Source organism: Marmota monax, unplaced genomic scaffold (genome assembly GCF_021218885.2).
Source record: "Marmota monax isolate L192 unplaced genomic scaffold, Marmota_monax_Labrador192_F-V1.1 WCK01_AAM20220418_F8-fsc00035, whole genome shotgun sequence".
Taxonomy (NCBI): Eukaryota; Metazoa; Chordata; class Mammalia; order Rodentia; family Sciuridae; genus Marmota; species Marmota monax.
In genome coordinates this window covers 3,773,504-3,786,619 of record NW_026691961.1, presented here as the reverse complement: position 1 = coordinate 3,786,619, position 13,116 = coordinate 3,773,504, and the positions used below count along the sequence as shown (strand labels likewise).

The window sequence follows — 13,116 nt, the reverse complement described above, 5'->3', positions numbered from 1 at the left end:
AGAGCAGGCTGTGGCCAGAGAATGGCAGGAGGAGAAAGAAGCCTGTCCAGACGCTAAGACTGGTCTTCTCCCTCTGGAAAATGAAGGCTGACGGGCCCCCGGGGAGACAGGCCCCCAGTTGCAAGCGGAAGTGGTCATGACGGTCACGTAGCCAGAGCAGCTGACGGCCTGGCTGAAAACCCATGTGGCTGTACCCATTTTAAGGATGAGGAAGCCGGGGCCAGGGGGAGTTGGGGGGGGTCACCAGCTGACTCAATCAGCTCGATCGTAGAGTGACGAGGTTCTGGAGACACTGGACCTGGGGACAAGCCTTACGAGTTGGCTCCCTGTGCTCCAGTGTCCTCATCTGAAACACCTGTCCGGCTGAGTCACTGGGGGGATTCGAGGCCGGGACATCGATGCAGCGCCTGCCTGTAGGACGTGCTTACTGGTCACTGTCATCATTATTGTCGCTATTCATGCACAGCCGTGCTAGACCCAAAGTTAGGTCCTTGAGGGACAGGGCTATTTTTTATTTGCTTCTGCAGCCCTAGACCAAGGGTCAGCCAACTGCAGCAACCCCGCCCCCTCCAGGGGGCATCTGAGCTCAGCCCTGGCCAAGAAGAAGTTTCCCTGGCTCACAGCCACGCCCATGATCGACAGTTTTGCCCCTGGCTGTTTCCATGCTGCAAAGGCAGAGTGAGCGTTTTCAAAGCTGTGTGCATCTACTCTCTGACCCTTTCTTGAAAATGTTTGCCAATCTCGGCCCTAGACGGGTCTCGAGGCTGGTAGACAGCAGGTACTCAGTGTTCTTTTTAACCCTTGACCCTGCATCTTCTACTGATGGGCTGTGTGTCCTTGGATAGAGTCCCTGCCCCTCTCTGGGCCTGTGTCATCGAGGGCTCAGTTTACATCAGTGGCCCTCACCCTCAACTTTTCTTTTGGAGACATTAAAATACAGTCTCTCAGCCCCACTCCTGAAGGTCCTGATCCGTGACTCTGGAGCGTGCCTTGTGAGTCTGCAAGGCAGTCCAAGTGCCAGGGAGGCACTAGGGAGTGGTGGGGACTGTGGCAGGCTGAGGAGCCCCGTGTCCATTCCGCGCTCGCTGGTTGCTCCCATGTGGGATGTGGGCCTGAGGCTGCGGGTCTAATGCTGTTTTCTGTTTCCATGAATCTCGCCTTTTTAAATGCTGCCAGCTAATTCAATTTTAAAATGTTCTGTTGGGCAACTGAAATACATCTGCAGGCGGTATTTGCCCTGGACAACTGGTCTGTGACCTCAGCTAAATGATTTCTGAGCTCCAGCCCAGCCAGAAACATCCAGGATTGAATTTATTTAACAGTCACTGAAATGATACATACTAAGTGTCCGTCATTGCTTTGCCCATATTAACCCATTCATTCGGGGTGCGCATCCTCCTTCTTTTTTAAACTTTATTTTATGATGATTGCTCAGTCATTGATTAGACAGATGAATGGGTTTCAATGTGACGGTTCCATAATGCATGTCCCTAATAACCCCCTGGCCCTCCCCTCCCCCACTCCCCCCAGCCCCCCTTCTTTATCCCTAGTAGTTGATCTTGTCTTTTCTAGTTATACCTTTTCGTTTCCACATATGAGAGAAAACACGCGCTAGCTACTTAAACTTTCCCTGTCTGGCTGATTTTATTCAACATGATGGCCGCTGGTTCCATCCATTTTTGTGCAAATGACATTTGCATTAACATTATTAATGGTCAAATAAAATTCTATGGTGTCTATATACATTTTTTTTAACCCATTCATCAGTTGATGGGCATCTAGGCTGAGTCATACCTTGGCCGTTGTGACAGTGACATGGTAAATGCAGTCTACAGGTGTCTATTGCTAACCAACTTCCTTTCCTTCAGGAGTGTCCCCAGAAGTAGCTCCAATTGTGGATCTGTTTTTCGATCTTTCATAGAGGTTTTACCCCCCAGGGCACGTGTTACTTTTTTTGCAGGGAAGTGTTACTTTCCCCCCACATCCTAGGCCGGCCTTTGTTATGTGTTGGTTTGGGGTTTTGTCTTGATAGTAGCCCTTCGCCCTGGGGTGAGATGGCATCTCTGGTGAAGTTTTAATTAGCATTTCCCTGTTGGCTCCGGGTGTTGAGGGTGTTCTCATGTATGTATTGGCCATTTGTATTTCCGCTTTCGAGAAGCGTCCCTTCAGATGGGCTGCCCAGTTATTGGCTGGCTGCTTTGTTCCCTTGTTATCTTTGGGGGGTTATTCGTATATCCTGGACGTTCATCCTCCGTCAGATGAATGGCTGGCACAGATTCCTCTCCCTTTCCGTATCTGAGTCTTCGCTCTGTTGACTGTTTTCTTCGCAGGGCGCAAGCTTTATAATTCCAGGTAATCCCATTTGTCGATTTTCCCTCCTGTTGCCTGAGCTGCTGGAGTCCTGTTCAGGAAATTGTTGCTGTGCCGATATCTTGAAGCGTTCCCCTGTTTTCCTCGGGTGGTTTCAGCTCCTCAGGTCTTGCAGGAAGCTCTTTGATCTGTTTGGAGGTGGTTTTTGTGCAGGGTGCGCTCGAGAGAGCAATCTAGTCTGCTGCGTCTTCTCTACGTGGATGGCTTTGCCCAGCCCCTCTCACGCTCCATTCTGACCCATGTTCCAGATGAGGAAACCGAGACCAGAGAGGCCATGCCGTGTCAGAGCTGGGGCTTGGGCCAGCCCTGCTCCTGACCGCGGGGTGCAGCCTGAGGTCCCCGCCGTCGCGGGCTGATGCGGTTTTCTCCCTTCCTCTCCGAGCGCAGCAGACGGCGCGGCCCACCTTCTTTGCGCGCAAGTTCGAGGCGGTGGTGAACCAGGAGATCATCGGGCAGCTGGACTACTACCTGTACGGGAACTACCCGGCGGGCACCCCGGGCCTGCGCGCCTACTGGGAGAACGTGTACGAGGAGCCCGACGGCGTCCACAGCCTGAGCGACGTGGCGCTGTCACTGTACCACGCCTTCGCCCGCCTGGGGCTGCGCAGGGCCGAGGCCTCGCTGCACACGGACGGCGAGAACAGCTGCCGGTGAGTGGCCGGTGCTGGGCGCTGGGGTGCTGGGGTGGCTGGGTCTCGGGGTGCCGGAGGTTGGGGGGGGGTACTGGGGTGTGGGAGTGGAAGCCCCAAGCTGCAGATCGGGATACCCCGTCTTCCAGGGCTGCACCCCACCCCGCACTTCAACTTTCCTTTGTCCCCCAGTTATCTGGCAGCCTGGGGGGCTTTCCAGCCGAGCCACCCTCCCTGCTTAACTTTCCCTTTGTCAGGGTGCTGGTCTAAATTGACTGTTGGTGGCCTTGGGTCCTCTCCTCTGTGTATCTTAGAGGGAGGCTTTATGTCCACATTGTGTTCGTCTTGAATGGAAGGTCACCGTGACAAAATACAAATTTTTTTGGGTACTTTTCCTGATGGAAAGTGTGGGTCATGCACAAAATAGGAGAGTGGGACCCCGTGCTCCCCTCTGTCAGCTCAGCGGGTAAGCAACCAGCTCCACAGCCTGAAGGCACCTGAGCCTCCTTCTCACCTCCTCCCAGAAGAGTTTGAAGCAAACCTCAGACATCCTATGGTTTCAGCCTCAGATGTTCGAATTTCTGTCTCTGCCTCCGATGGCTCTCCTGCCCTTGTTCTCCTCCTCCTCCGGCCTCCTTTGAACAGCGTAGCAACAACAAAAATGTATACTGAGCCTCCATCCCTTGTCTTGGCTCCTTCCTCTTTGCCCCGCCCTCCCCTTTTCTCGGGGAGGGAGGAAAGGGACTATTCTGTCCCCTAAACCCTGACAGTACACACAGGGTTCCTGTCTGCTTCTGCCAACCTGCCGCCATTTCCATTCCCGCCTTATTTCTCTGAGCCTTCCCTCTCCTTTCTGTCTCCCTGTGGGGTTTGGTTTAAAGGGAGACCAGCGTGGGTTAGGAGCCCGGGACCTGCACTGTGAACTCAACTCTCTTTCCTAGCTGTTGACCTCGGGCAAGTCATGAACCTCTCTGACCCTCAGTTTCTTCTTCTGTACAATGAGAATCCTCATCATCATTTCCCCAGATGGTATTGTGACGTTTACAGTAGAAAATGATTGACAACCAACCTCATGAGCGATAGCATATTGTCTTAGGTCGACAGTTTCACATAGGAAACGCTCAGTCCTGTTCCTGGCTGCTGTTCGAGGTGCCATTATATCAAGAGGTGGAAATTGGTCAGCTGACCCTGCTGTGTGGTCACTGGCTACATGAGCCACTCACGGCTGTCTCAGTGACCCCACCGTCACTGCATTGCCGACCTTTGCCCAGTCATCAGAGCCACCCAGGTGCCACCTCCCCTGGGAAGCTGTTATAAGAGCTTTGGATGATAGCCCCTCCCCCACACACACACCTCTCCAGAGCAGCAAGTTCGGGGACTTCACTTCCAACGTCCCCATTGTGTGTGGCTGCAGGACCACAGTGCCCTGGCTCAAGGTCACGGAGACCGTGACTTCCCCTCCAGCAAGCCTGGCGCAGAGTCTAGATCTCTGAGCCACAGAATGTATCCCCGGTGCCCAGTGCTGTGCGGCACCACTGGGAGCCAAGAGTCACCCAGGAGCAGTTTTAGTCAGGAGCTTCCTAGAATGTACAAGATAAGCCACCCGATAGGACATTGCAGAAGACACCCCGATTTATTGAGCGTCATTGAGATGTCCACCCGGTGCGTGCTGTGGGATGAAGGGAGCCACCGAGCTGCCTGGGGCCTGGAATCCTTCGGCTTCTACCTCATTTTTTATTTTGATGGAACCATTGGGCCCCGCGGTGGGCAAAGCCCTGTGTTTATGAAGAGGAGCCTGCGAATGAATCAGGACAAAAGACCCTCATCCCCGCGGGCAGAGGAGGACGGATCACCACCTGGGAAACAGTGAGCAAAACCCATCCTCCTGCATCCGGGCATCCGTGCACCTTGGGTGTGTCCAGTCCGGGCATGGCCTTCACAGAGTGAGGCCTGTTGATTTTATTCTCATCATAACGTAACGCATGGGCCCGGCAGACCCTGCGGGAATGTGTGAACTGGCAGATTCAAACATTAAGAGAAGAAGAAAATGAAGACACTCATGATCCATCCCCAGGAATCAGCATGTCAGATTTTATGACAGATCCTCACACTCATGCCCTCCAGGGGGACAGGCAGGCAGCCCCAGGGCAGGCTGACCCACCAACCTCCCGCACCTGTGCTCCATGCAGTCGGCTGCAATGCAGAGTTGGAGCTGTGAAGCAGTCTCCTGAGTTTTCAAGGGAAATCAGAAATCCAGATTTTTATGTCACTCTCCTAATTAAATAAGGGGAATAAAATACCTTGGGCCAAACGCATGCATCTGTGGTATCCTATGGGCCTCTTGATTTTGACTCTTCTCTTAGAAAACTCACCTTTTTAATTACCTAAGTACCAAATATGGTGAAGAGGCCCCGCAGAGCTTTGTGCTCTCTTTCGGGTCACCTGTTCCCTAGATGTACCTCAGAAGGTTCTAGAGAAACCTTTCTAGGTCTCACCTTGGGCCAGGCTCTGGGTTAGGCACTGGCTCCCACAGACCAGGCCCCTGAGCTAAACCCTTCACATTCCAGTCGAACACAGACAGATCCCCAGCACCAGCAAACAGGAGCAAATCAATTGGAATAAACCCTCCAGGAGGGGGAGGTAGCTCAGCGGTAGAGCACTTTCCTGGCATGTGCAAAGCTCTGAATTCCATCCTGCAGAACACACATAAATAGAAATAAATTGCTGTTCTGCCGAGAATGAAAATAGTCACGAGACAGTGAAGAGTTAGTGACTTAGGGTTCCTCAGACAAGGACGATCTCTCCATCACGTAAGACAGAGCCAGCCGTGCACTAAACAGCAGGAGAGCTTCCCCAGCAGACAGAATATCCTGTGCAAAGGCCCTGAGGCAGAAGGAACTTCTGTTCAAAAATTCAAAATAAGCTGCCAGTGGCTCGAAGGTGGTAGATTTGGGGCAGAGAGAAGCAAACCAAGGCTAGAGAAAGAGGCAGGGCTTCACAGCCCAGGTAAGAAGTCTGGCTGCCACCGCAAGCATTAAGCGCACCACTTGGGGCATCTAGCAGAGGGTGAGGGAGGTGACTTCCATGAGAATAGGTTGTAGCACACAAAAGTAAAACGAGATCCGTTGAGGAAGTCCCTGCATCACTCCCCGTGGGGAAGGACTGTGGCTTAGACAAGGGTTCTGGCGGTGCCAGAGGGGAGTGGAGTGGACAGGGGATTCAGGTGGAGACAAGAGGGTTCCATGGTAGAAAGAAGGGGAGGGAGGAGTGGGAGAGCTGCCCAGGTGTGTAGGGAACCCGACCTTGATGGTTCTCTTGACCTTGATCAGTGCTTAACACGGGCGACCACTCTCTTCTGCAAACACTTCCTTCTTCTGACCCCCAAGGCAAAGCCCTCCTGCCTTTCTCCCTCCCTCCACGGCCCCCCACCTTCCGGAACAAGCTCTGACCGTGCACGCTCATGGCTTAAACAGCAGCAACGTGAACAAGTAGTCCTGCAGAGATGAGCATTTCCTGGAGCTCTGGTCTGTGGATCAGCCTGGCAGATTCCCTGACTGGGGCTGGACACACTCCTTTGTCCTCAGTCGGCTCCGTGTCAGTAGGGCGGCTCTGTGGCTCTTGGCTGGGAATCACTGGCTGATTGACCCAGGCCAGCCTCGGCTGGGACACCTGCAGTGGCTGTGTTCCCACTGTGTTCCCTCCAGCAGGCTAGCTCAGGCGCGCTCTCGCGGTGGTCACTCGAGAGCAGGGAAGCACAGGAGACTTCAGGAGGCTTGGCTGGGGACAGGCCTGACACGCCACCTGCCAAAGCAAACTCAAGAGGTGAGAAAGTGGCCTGCCCCCCTGGTGCAAGGAAGCCGGCAAAGTCACCTGGACACAAGAGGCTGAGGGGCCTTTGGGACACTGGTGCAGGTGACCACAGACTTCCAGGGCTCCATCTGTGCCGCCCATTACGGAGTCAGAGCCACAGTGACTGTTTACACTGAAATCAAATCAAATTAGGCAGGTGGAGTGGCGCATGCCTGTCATCCCAGCAGCTCGGGAGGCTGAGGCAGGAGGATCTCTGGTTCAAAGCCAGCCTCAGCAACAGCGAGGCACCAAGCAACTCAGTGAGACCCTGTCTCTGAATAAAATGCAAAATAGGGCTGGGGAGGGGGCTCAGTGGTTTAGTGCCCCTGAGTCCAATCTGTGGTACTCTGCCCCCCCAAAAAAATCATATAAAATTAAAAATGCATGTCCTCAGTGACAACTAGCCCTATTCCCAGTGCTCAGTCATCCCACGTGGCCAGCGGCTACCATATTGGACAGAGCAGATATAGACTATTCCCATCCTCTTAGAAGCTCCTGCCTGGACTTGGCTGCAGCCTTTGCCGCCCAGAGTCCGCACCTGAAGCATGAGCCACGGACACCCAGCGTCCAAAGGGCACGCAGGTTGCTTGTGCAAACCCAGAGGCATCCCAGGAACAAGGCGGTGATTTCAGGAGCGGCAGCCACAGGGGAAGGCGGCTTCCCCCCTGCCGCCATCATTGGACATAAAGACTTAAAACTGCAGATCGGAACCCGAGGGAAGCCTGCATTTAGCCAAGCGGGGACAGTGCTTTGTGGACTGCTGTTATTAAGAAGCCACCAGCATCCTCCTCGTGCCGCAGGAGCAGTAGCTCTATTCTGTCCAAGTAGGAGGGAAGGACTGGGAGCCGAGCCGCCCGAGCGTGGCCCATCTCTGCTCCCTGCTCCCTCCCGTCCTCTGGGCATCTCTGCTTAGTAGCTTCCCTGACCCCTCCAGCCAGCGGGCCTCAGTGGATCAAAGATGTGTGTTTTTAAACAAACTACTTCTGCAAGCTTGTGTATGCATTTGCGTGCATATGAGTCTCAGAGTGGCAATAATTTTTAAAGAAGCAGCACAGCATCGGGGGCAAGAAACAATGAGGGTATAAATTGGTATTTCTGATAAAGTTCAGACCCTTGAGATGGAGAGAGAGACAGACAGACAGACAGACAGAGAGGTTCCAAAGCATGATTTTTTTTTTTTTTGGCTCAAGAATGACGAATGCAGCTTTATTTGGAATAGAAAAAAAAAATTGTGGCTCATCAATGGGGACTGACTCTAAAATCTGTGCTCCACCCAGTGAAAACCTTTGCATCACACGACACACGTACACATTCTTGTTTTCAGAGACTTTAAAAAAAAAAGAAAAGAAAAAAATATGCTCAGGAAATCCTGTGGAGCCAAAGCAGGATACAGCCAGTGTGTACATTAAATCTCCATGATGCAATATTTATGCAAATATATGCATAGAAGAGTGGGCTGCAGGGAAATGCATGAGGAGTCGTGTTTGCACACCACTGCCGCTCGCAGCCCCAGCACCAAGGATTCAGTAAATATCGGAATCGACGTTATTTATGGGAAGAGGCATCAAAAGTAGTAATTTTATTTTCTTGATCTGACTTCCCTGTAGTCAGCACGTTTCACATTTATAACTCAGCAAAAAAGTTATTCATAGTCACTGAGATCATAGCTGCACAGGGAGCAGCTTCCAGACTGGCGCAAAGAACCCGGCAAGTGCTGGGTAAATGGCGTCTATTTCAGGAACAGGCTCTAAGGCTCGGGTGGCGGGGGTTGGGAGGATGCCACACGGCTCCGGCCCTGGCCCACGATCGCCTGTGTTTTCAGGTACTACCCGATGGGCCACCCAGCATCTGTCCACCTCTACTTCCTCGCTGACCGCTTCCAGGGCTTTCTGGTCAAGCACCATGCTACCAATCTGGCCGTGAGCAAACTCGAGACCCTGGAGACGTGGGTGATGCCAAAGAAAGTCTTCAAGATCGCAAGCCCCCCCAGCGACTTCGGGAGGCTTCAGTTCTCTGAGGTAAGAGGCCAGATGCGGTCACCCTGGGGGTTTGGCAGCCCCCGCTGGCCGGGAGCTCTGCCCCATTTGGATGCTTGCAGCTGGAGAGGGAGGAGGAATGGATTTGCAGACCCTAGAGATGAGCTCACATCTGTGAGACTGTGCAGCCCCCAAACACTGGAGCCAGGGACTTTGTTTCGTCTTAGCCAGGGACTCCTTCTAAACCTGTGTTCATAGGACGCCTGTAACAAACCAGCTTCCTAAGGACACAGTCCCATGAACACCATCTTACAGACGGGGAATTCAGGCAGATGGAGATCCAGTGGTTTTTCTGGATCGTAGCTAGGAAGTGGAAGAGCTCGAAGTTGATCCCAGGTCTCTGGTCACAGACACTATGTTTAATTGTGTTTATGTCACCCCAGGTCCTAGCACAGGAATGACTGCAAGTGAGCACTAGATCAGTCTTTGGCTACAGTAGTGGATGGATGGATGGGTGGATGGATGGATGGATGGATGGGTGGATGGGTGAAAGGATGAATGGATGGATGAGTTGGTGAGTGGATGGATGGGCAGGTGGGAGGATGGATAGATGAGGTGTATGGGGTGTATGGATGGATGGATGGTGGATGGATAGATAGATGGGTAGATGGATGGATGGATGAGTACATGGATGGTGGATGGATGGATGGTGGATGGATGGATGGATGGGTAGAAGGATGGATGGATGAATAGATGGATGGTGGATAGATGAATGGATGAGTACATGGATGGTGGATGGATGGATGGATAGATGGGGGATGGATGGATGGATGGATAGGTGGAAGGATGAATGATGCTGGTGGGTGGATGAATGGATGAATAATGGATGGTGGATGGTGAATGAATAGATGGATGCATGGATGAGTAGATGGATGGTGGGTGGATGGGTGAGTACATGGATGGTGGATGGATGGATAGATAGATGGGGGATGGATGGGTGGGTGGGTGGATGGATGGATGAATAATGGATGGTGGATGGTGAATGGATAGATGGATGCATGGATGAGTAGATGGATGGTGAATTAATGGATGTATAGATGGATGGGTGGAAGGATGAGTAGATGATAGATGGGTAGGTGGGTGGGTAGATGGATGGATGAATGGATAGATGGATAGATGAGTAGATGGATGGTGGATGGATGGATGGATGGCCGAGGCATGGACAGATGGACTGATGCATGGATCGTGGGTCCATAAAATGCAGTCTCCCCTCCCACAACAGCATCAGCCTTTAGTTACTTCTCCGGCTGGGGAAGCAGGTTCACCAGTACCACCCTCACCCCCCGACCTGCCTCCAGGCCCAGAAGGCCCCATGGGGCCCAGCCTGTTTTCTTGTCCAGCCCTGGCCAGTGCTGCTCTCCTCCCTGCTCACTTGTTCTGGCCTCAGACTTGGCTCAGGCTCATCCCAGCCTTGAACACAGTCCCAGGGGTTGCCACGTTTCTTTCTCAGTCATTCCAATCTAGATCCAAACAGTGTCCCCTCAGAATGGCCTCCCCCTGGCCACCTCCTCATGCCGCAGTGGCTACATTACCCACCCGACTCCTCCCTGTGGAACTGTACCTCTCTTGGTATTTGCCAGGTGAAGCTCCTTATTGATTTATCAGATCATTTATTGATTGTCCACAAGAGAGCCGATCCGCTACCCTCCTGTTCCCTGCCGTGTCCCCACGTACATCATCTGTAGGAGAGCGCCAGCCACTTACAGATGCTGACTGTGATTTCTGAAGGAATGGGCCAAAGCCCCGTGAGTAGCGATGCTGGAAGGGAGGGTGGTGTGACCCCGGGAACCCCAGCATCCGACGTCTGCCCTCCCCAGGTCAGTACGCAGCTCAGGCGGGTGCAGGACCCTGGCCACGGGGTTAAGGATGAAGAATCTGATTCTAGAATACGAAGAGCCTGAAGGACTGGGGTGTGATGGAGGTGGGGTCTCACCTCCTGGTCCTCCCCCAGCCCACTGTGGCCGTGCCTTGCTGTCCCGTCCCCCTCTCAATGTGTCCCCATGTCAAACAGGCACGGGTGACTTTCTTGTTAGGCCCACATTTTCAACTAAGGCTCCAAATGGATTGGCTGGATTTGAACATAATAAATTACTGGTGAGTCAGGGGGTAATTAAACGCTGCCCCAGTTGGATCCTGTGCTGGGGGCCCACATGGCCCATTGAAGACATTAACGTCCCATTAAAGAGATGGATGCCTGGCGTCTGGACTCTCCCTGTTTATCAGCCTGTGGTTGGATGACTAGGTCCCTCCGGCAGTGACAAACGATGTTGGCCACTCCACGGCTCGTGATCTGCAAGGGTTCCTGGGTAGGTCTGGTAGCGTTGGAGAGGAACCACCAAGATCACTGGCAGAAATAACGGCATGGGACCCATGAAGTCCGAATCTTGAATTTTGAAAGTTTTCTAGCGTTATTTATGTTTTGTTGTATTTTTAAATTTTTTTTGCAGTACTCGGGAAAAAACCTGGGGCCTTGCACATGCTCAGCGAGTGCTCCACCCCTGAGCTACAGCCCAGCCCTCTTAGTCTTGCTTATTTTTAACAGCATAGACATTAAACCACATGAGAAGGAAGGGCAGAACTCAGAGCCACTCGGAGGGCTGCCGAGAGGCTCCCTGGCAGTAGCGCTGGGGCCTTTCCTGGTGTCCAGGTCTGGCTTGTTGCGGGTGGCCAGTGTCACATTTCTGCAGTCCATGAGAATCCCATGCTGTTGGCTTGGAGAAGAGATGCCTAATGTTTCTTCAGGCCACCAGCAGCAGCGTGCTAGACTCCCGAGGGACAGCAGTGAGCCAGACAGATGAGGCCCCTATTGTCATAAAATGCAGTCTAGTGGGGCAGACAGCCAGCGAGTGAGAGAATAAAAGGACAGAAGCTGCTCAGCTAATGACAAGTGTCACAGATAAAATAAGACTTCATTCGTGGGACTGCTGAGGACTTGGGAGGTTGATGGAGATCACCTCCCAGAGGGTGGTTCATTCCACAAGGCTCTTCAAAAGAGAAAAATGTAGAGCTGAAATCTGTAAAGGAGATTCTCAGATGGGCAGATCTGGAATGGTCCTGGCACAAGAAAGAGGGGAAAGAGCATGTACAAAGGCCCTGAGGTTCAGAAGGAGTGTGGCATACCCCACGGGCAGCCAGGCCAGTGTGGCCAGAGCACAGTGAGGGGGAGAATGGCGGAAGCCAGGCCTCAAGAGGCAACAGGGTCTTGTAGGCCCTGGAAAGGTCCAGATGGGGAGCTTTGGATTGGGATTGGAAGCTGGGGAACAGCATGTTAGGTCTGAACTTGAACCCGTGTTTAAATTGGGGCAGTCGGTCCTTTGGCAGGGAATGGCTGTGGATTTCCACACTGAGGCTCACTCGATCTCAGAGGTCACAGCGGATGGGGCCAGAGTGGGCTCCATCTCAGACTGACCCCGGCCCCCTTCTCAACCTAGAAGCAAGACGCAGAGATTTAGTCAGCTGCTCCCCAACACCTGCCTGCCTTCTCTTGGCTTTGGAACCCAGATTTCAGAAGACGGTTCATTTCCATTTCTGTGGTGAGCCGGGGACAGTGCTCTCCAGGGTCCCCACCGCCCCTGTCGGATCACAGATCCCTTCCCGTGTGTGATCTCGAGGTGGTTCTGTGACAGCTTATCCTTTAGTCTGTTGGAAGGTCGGCGTGGAGAGCCCGGGTGCCCAGGGAAGCCCGGTCCCCAGCCCTGTCCATTCAGCATGCGTTCGAGTTCAAGGCCCAGCCATAATGGACAGTGGTATGATCGATTGCGGATAGGCAGATGGATAATAGATAAGGTAGACATACACGTGAGATGTATAGATGAGAAATAGACAATCGATAGGGAGGAGATGGACTGAAGACTGGTGATTGACAGGCAGACGGGAGGGTCTCCTGCACTCTGCGGGGCTCTCTTGGGAGCCGTCTGGATTCTGCAGCTGGAACCGGCAGGATAGGAAGCCTGTGCCTCGGAGAGCCCTAGGACCCTGGCCAAGAGGCCGAGAGCCCTGCACAGGGCCTGGGGTGAGGGCCAGGAAGGAGAGGGGGCGGGGCAGGCCCTGGCCAGACCAGCGAGGGGTGGGGCTTGCTCAAGTCTGGGAGGGGACGTCCCCCCGCCCCTCCCCCCCAGCTCAAGTTCGCCTCTGGCCCACGGAAGCCGGTGGAAAGGGCACTGACCCTGCGTGCGCGCCAGCCACCCAGTGGGTGGGGGCTCCTGGCTTGAGTGTGCGGGTGAGTGAGTGAA

At 53.4% G+C, this 13,116-nt stretch overlaps 1 protein-coding gene across 1 annotated transcript in view; it reads left to right on the top strand.

The window, feature by feature from the left end:
• Xylt1 (xylosyltransferase 1) overlaps positions 1–13,116 on the top strand; it is a 242,923-nt gene that overhangs the window by 218,477 nt on the left and 11,330 nt on the right. The window contains exons 9-10 of the mRNA XM_046436805.1: positions 2,758–3,020; positions 8,671–8,866. Of these exons, the coding sequence (XP_046292761.1) occupies positions 2,758–3,020; positions 8,671–8,866 (459 nt within the window). The remainder of the gene's footprint in view (positions 1–2,757; positions 3,021–8,670; positions 8,867–13,116) is intronic.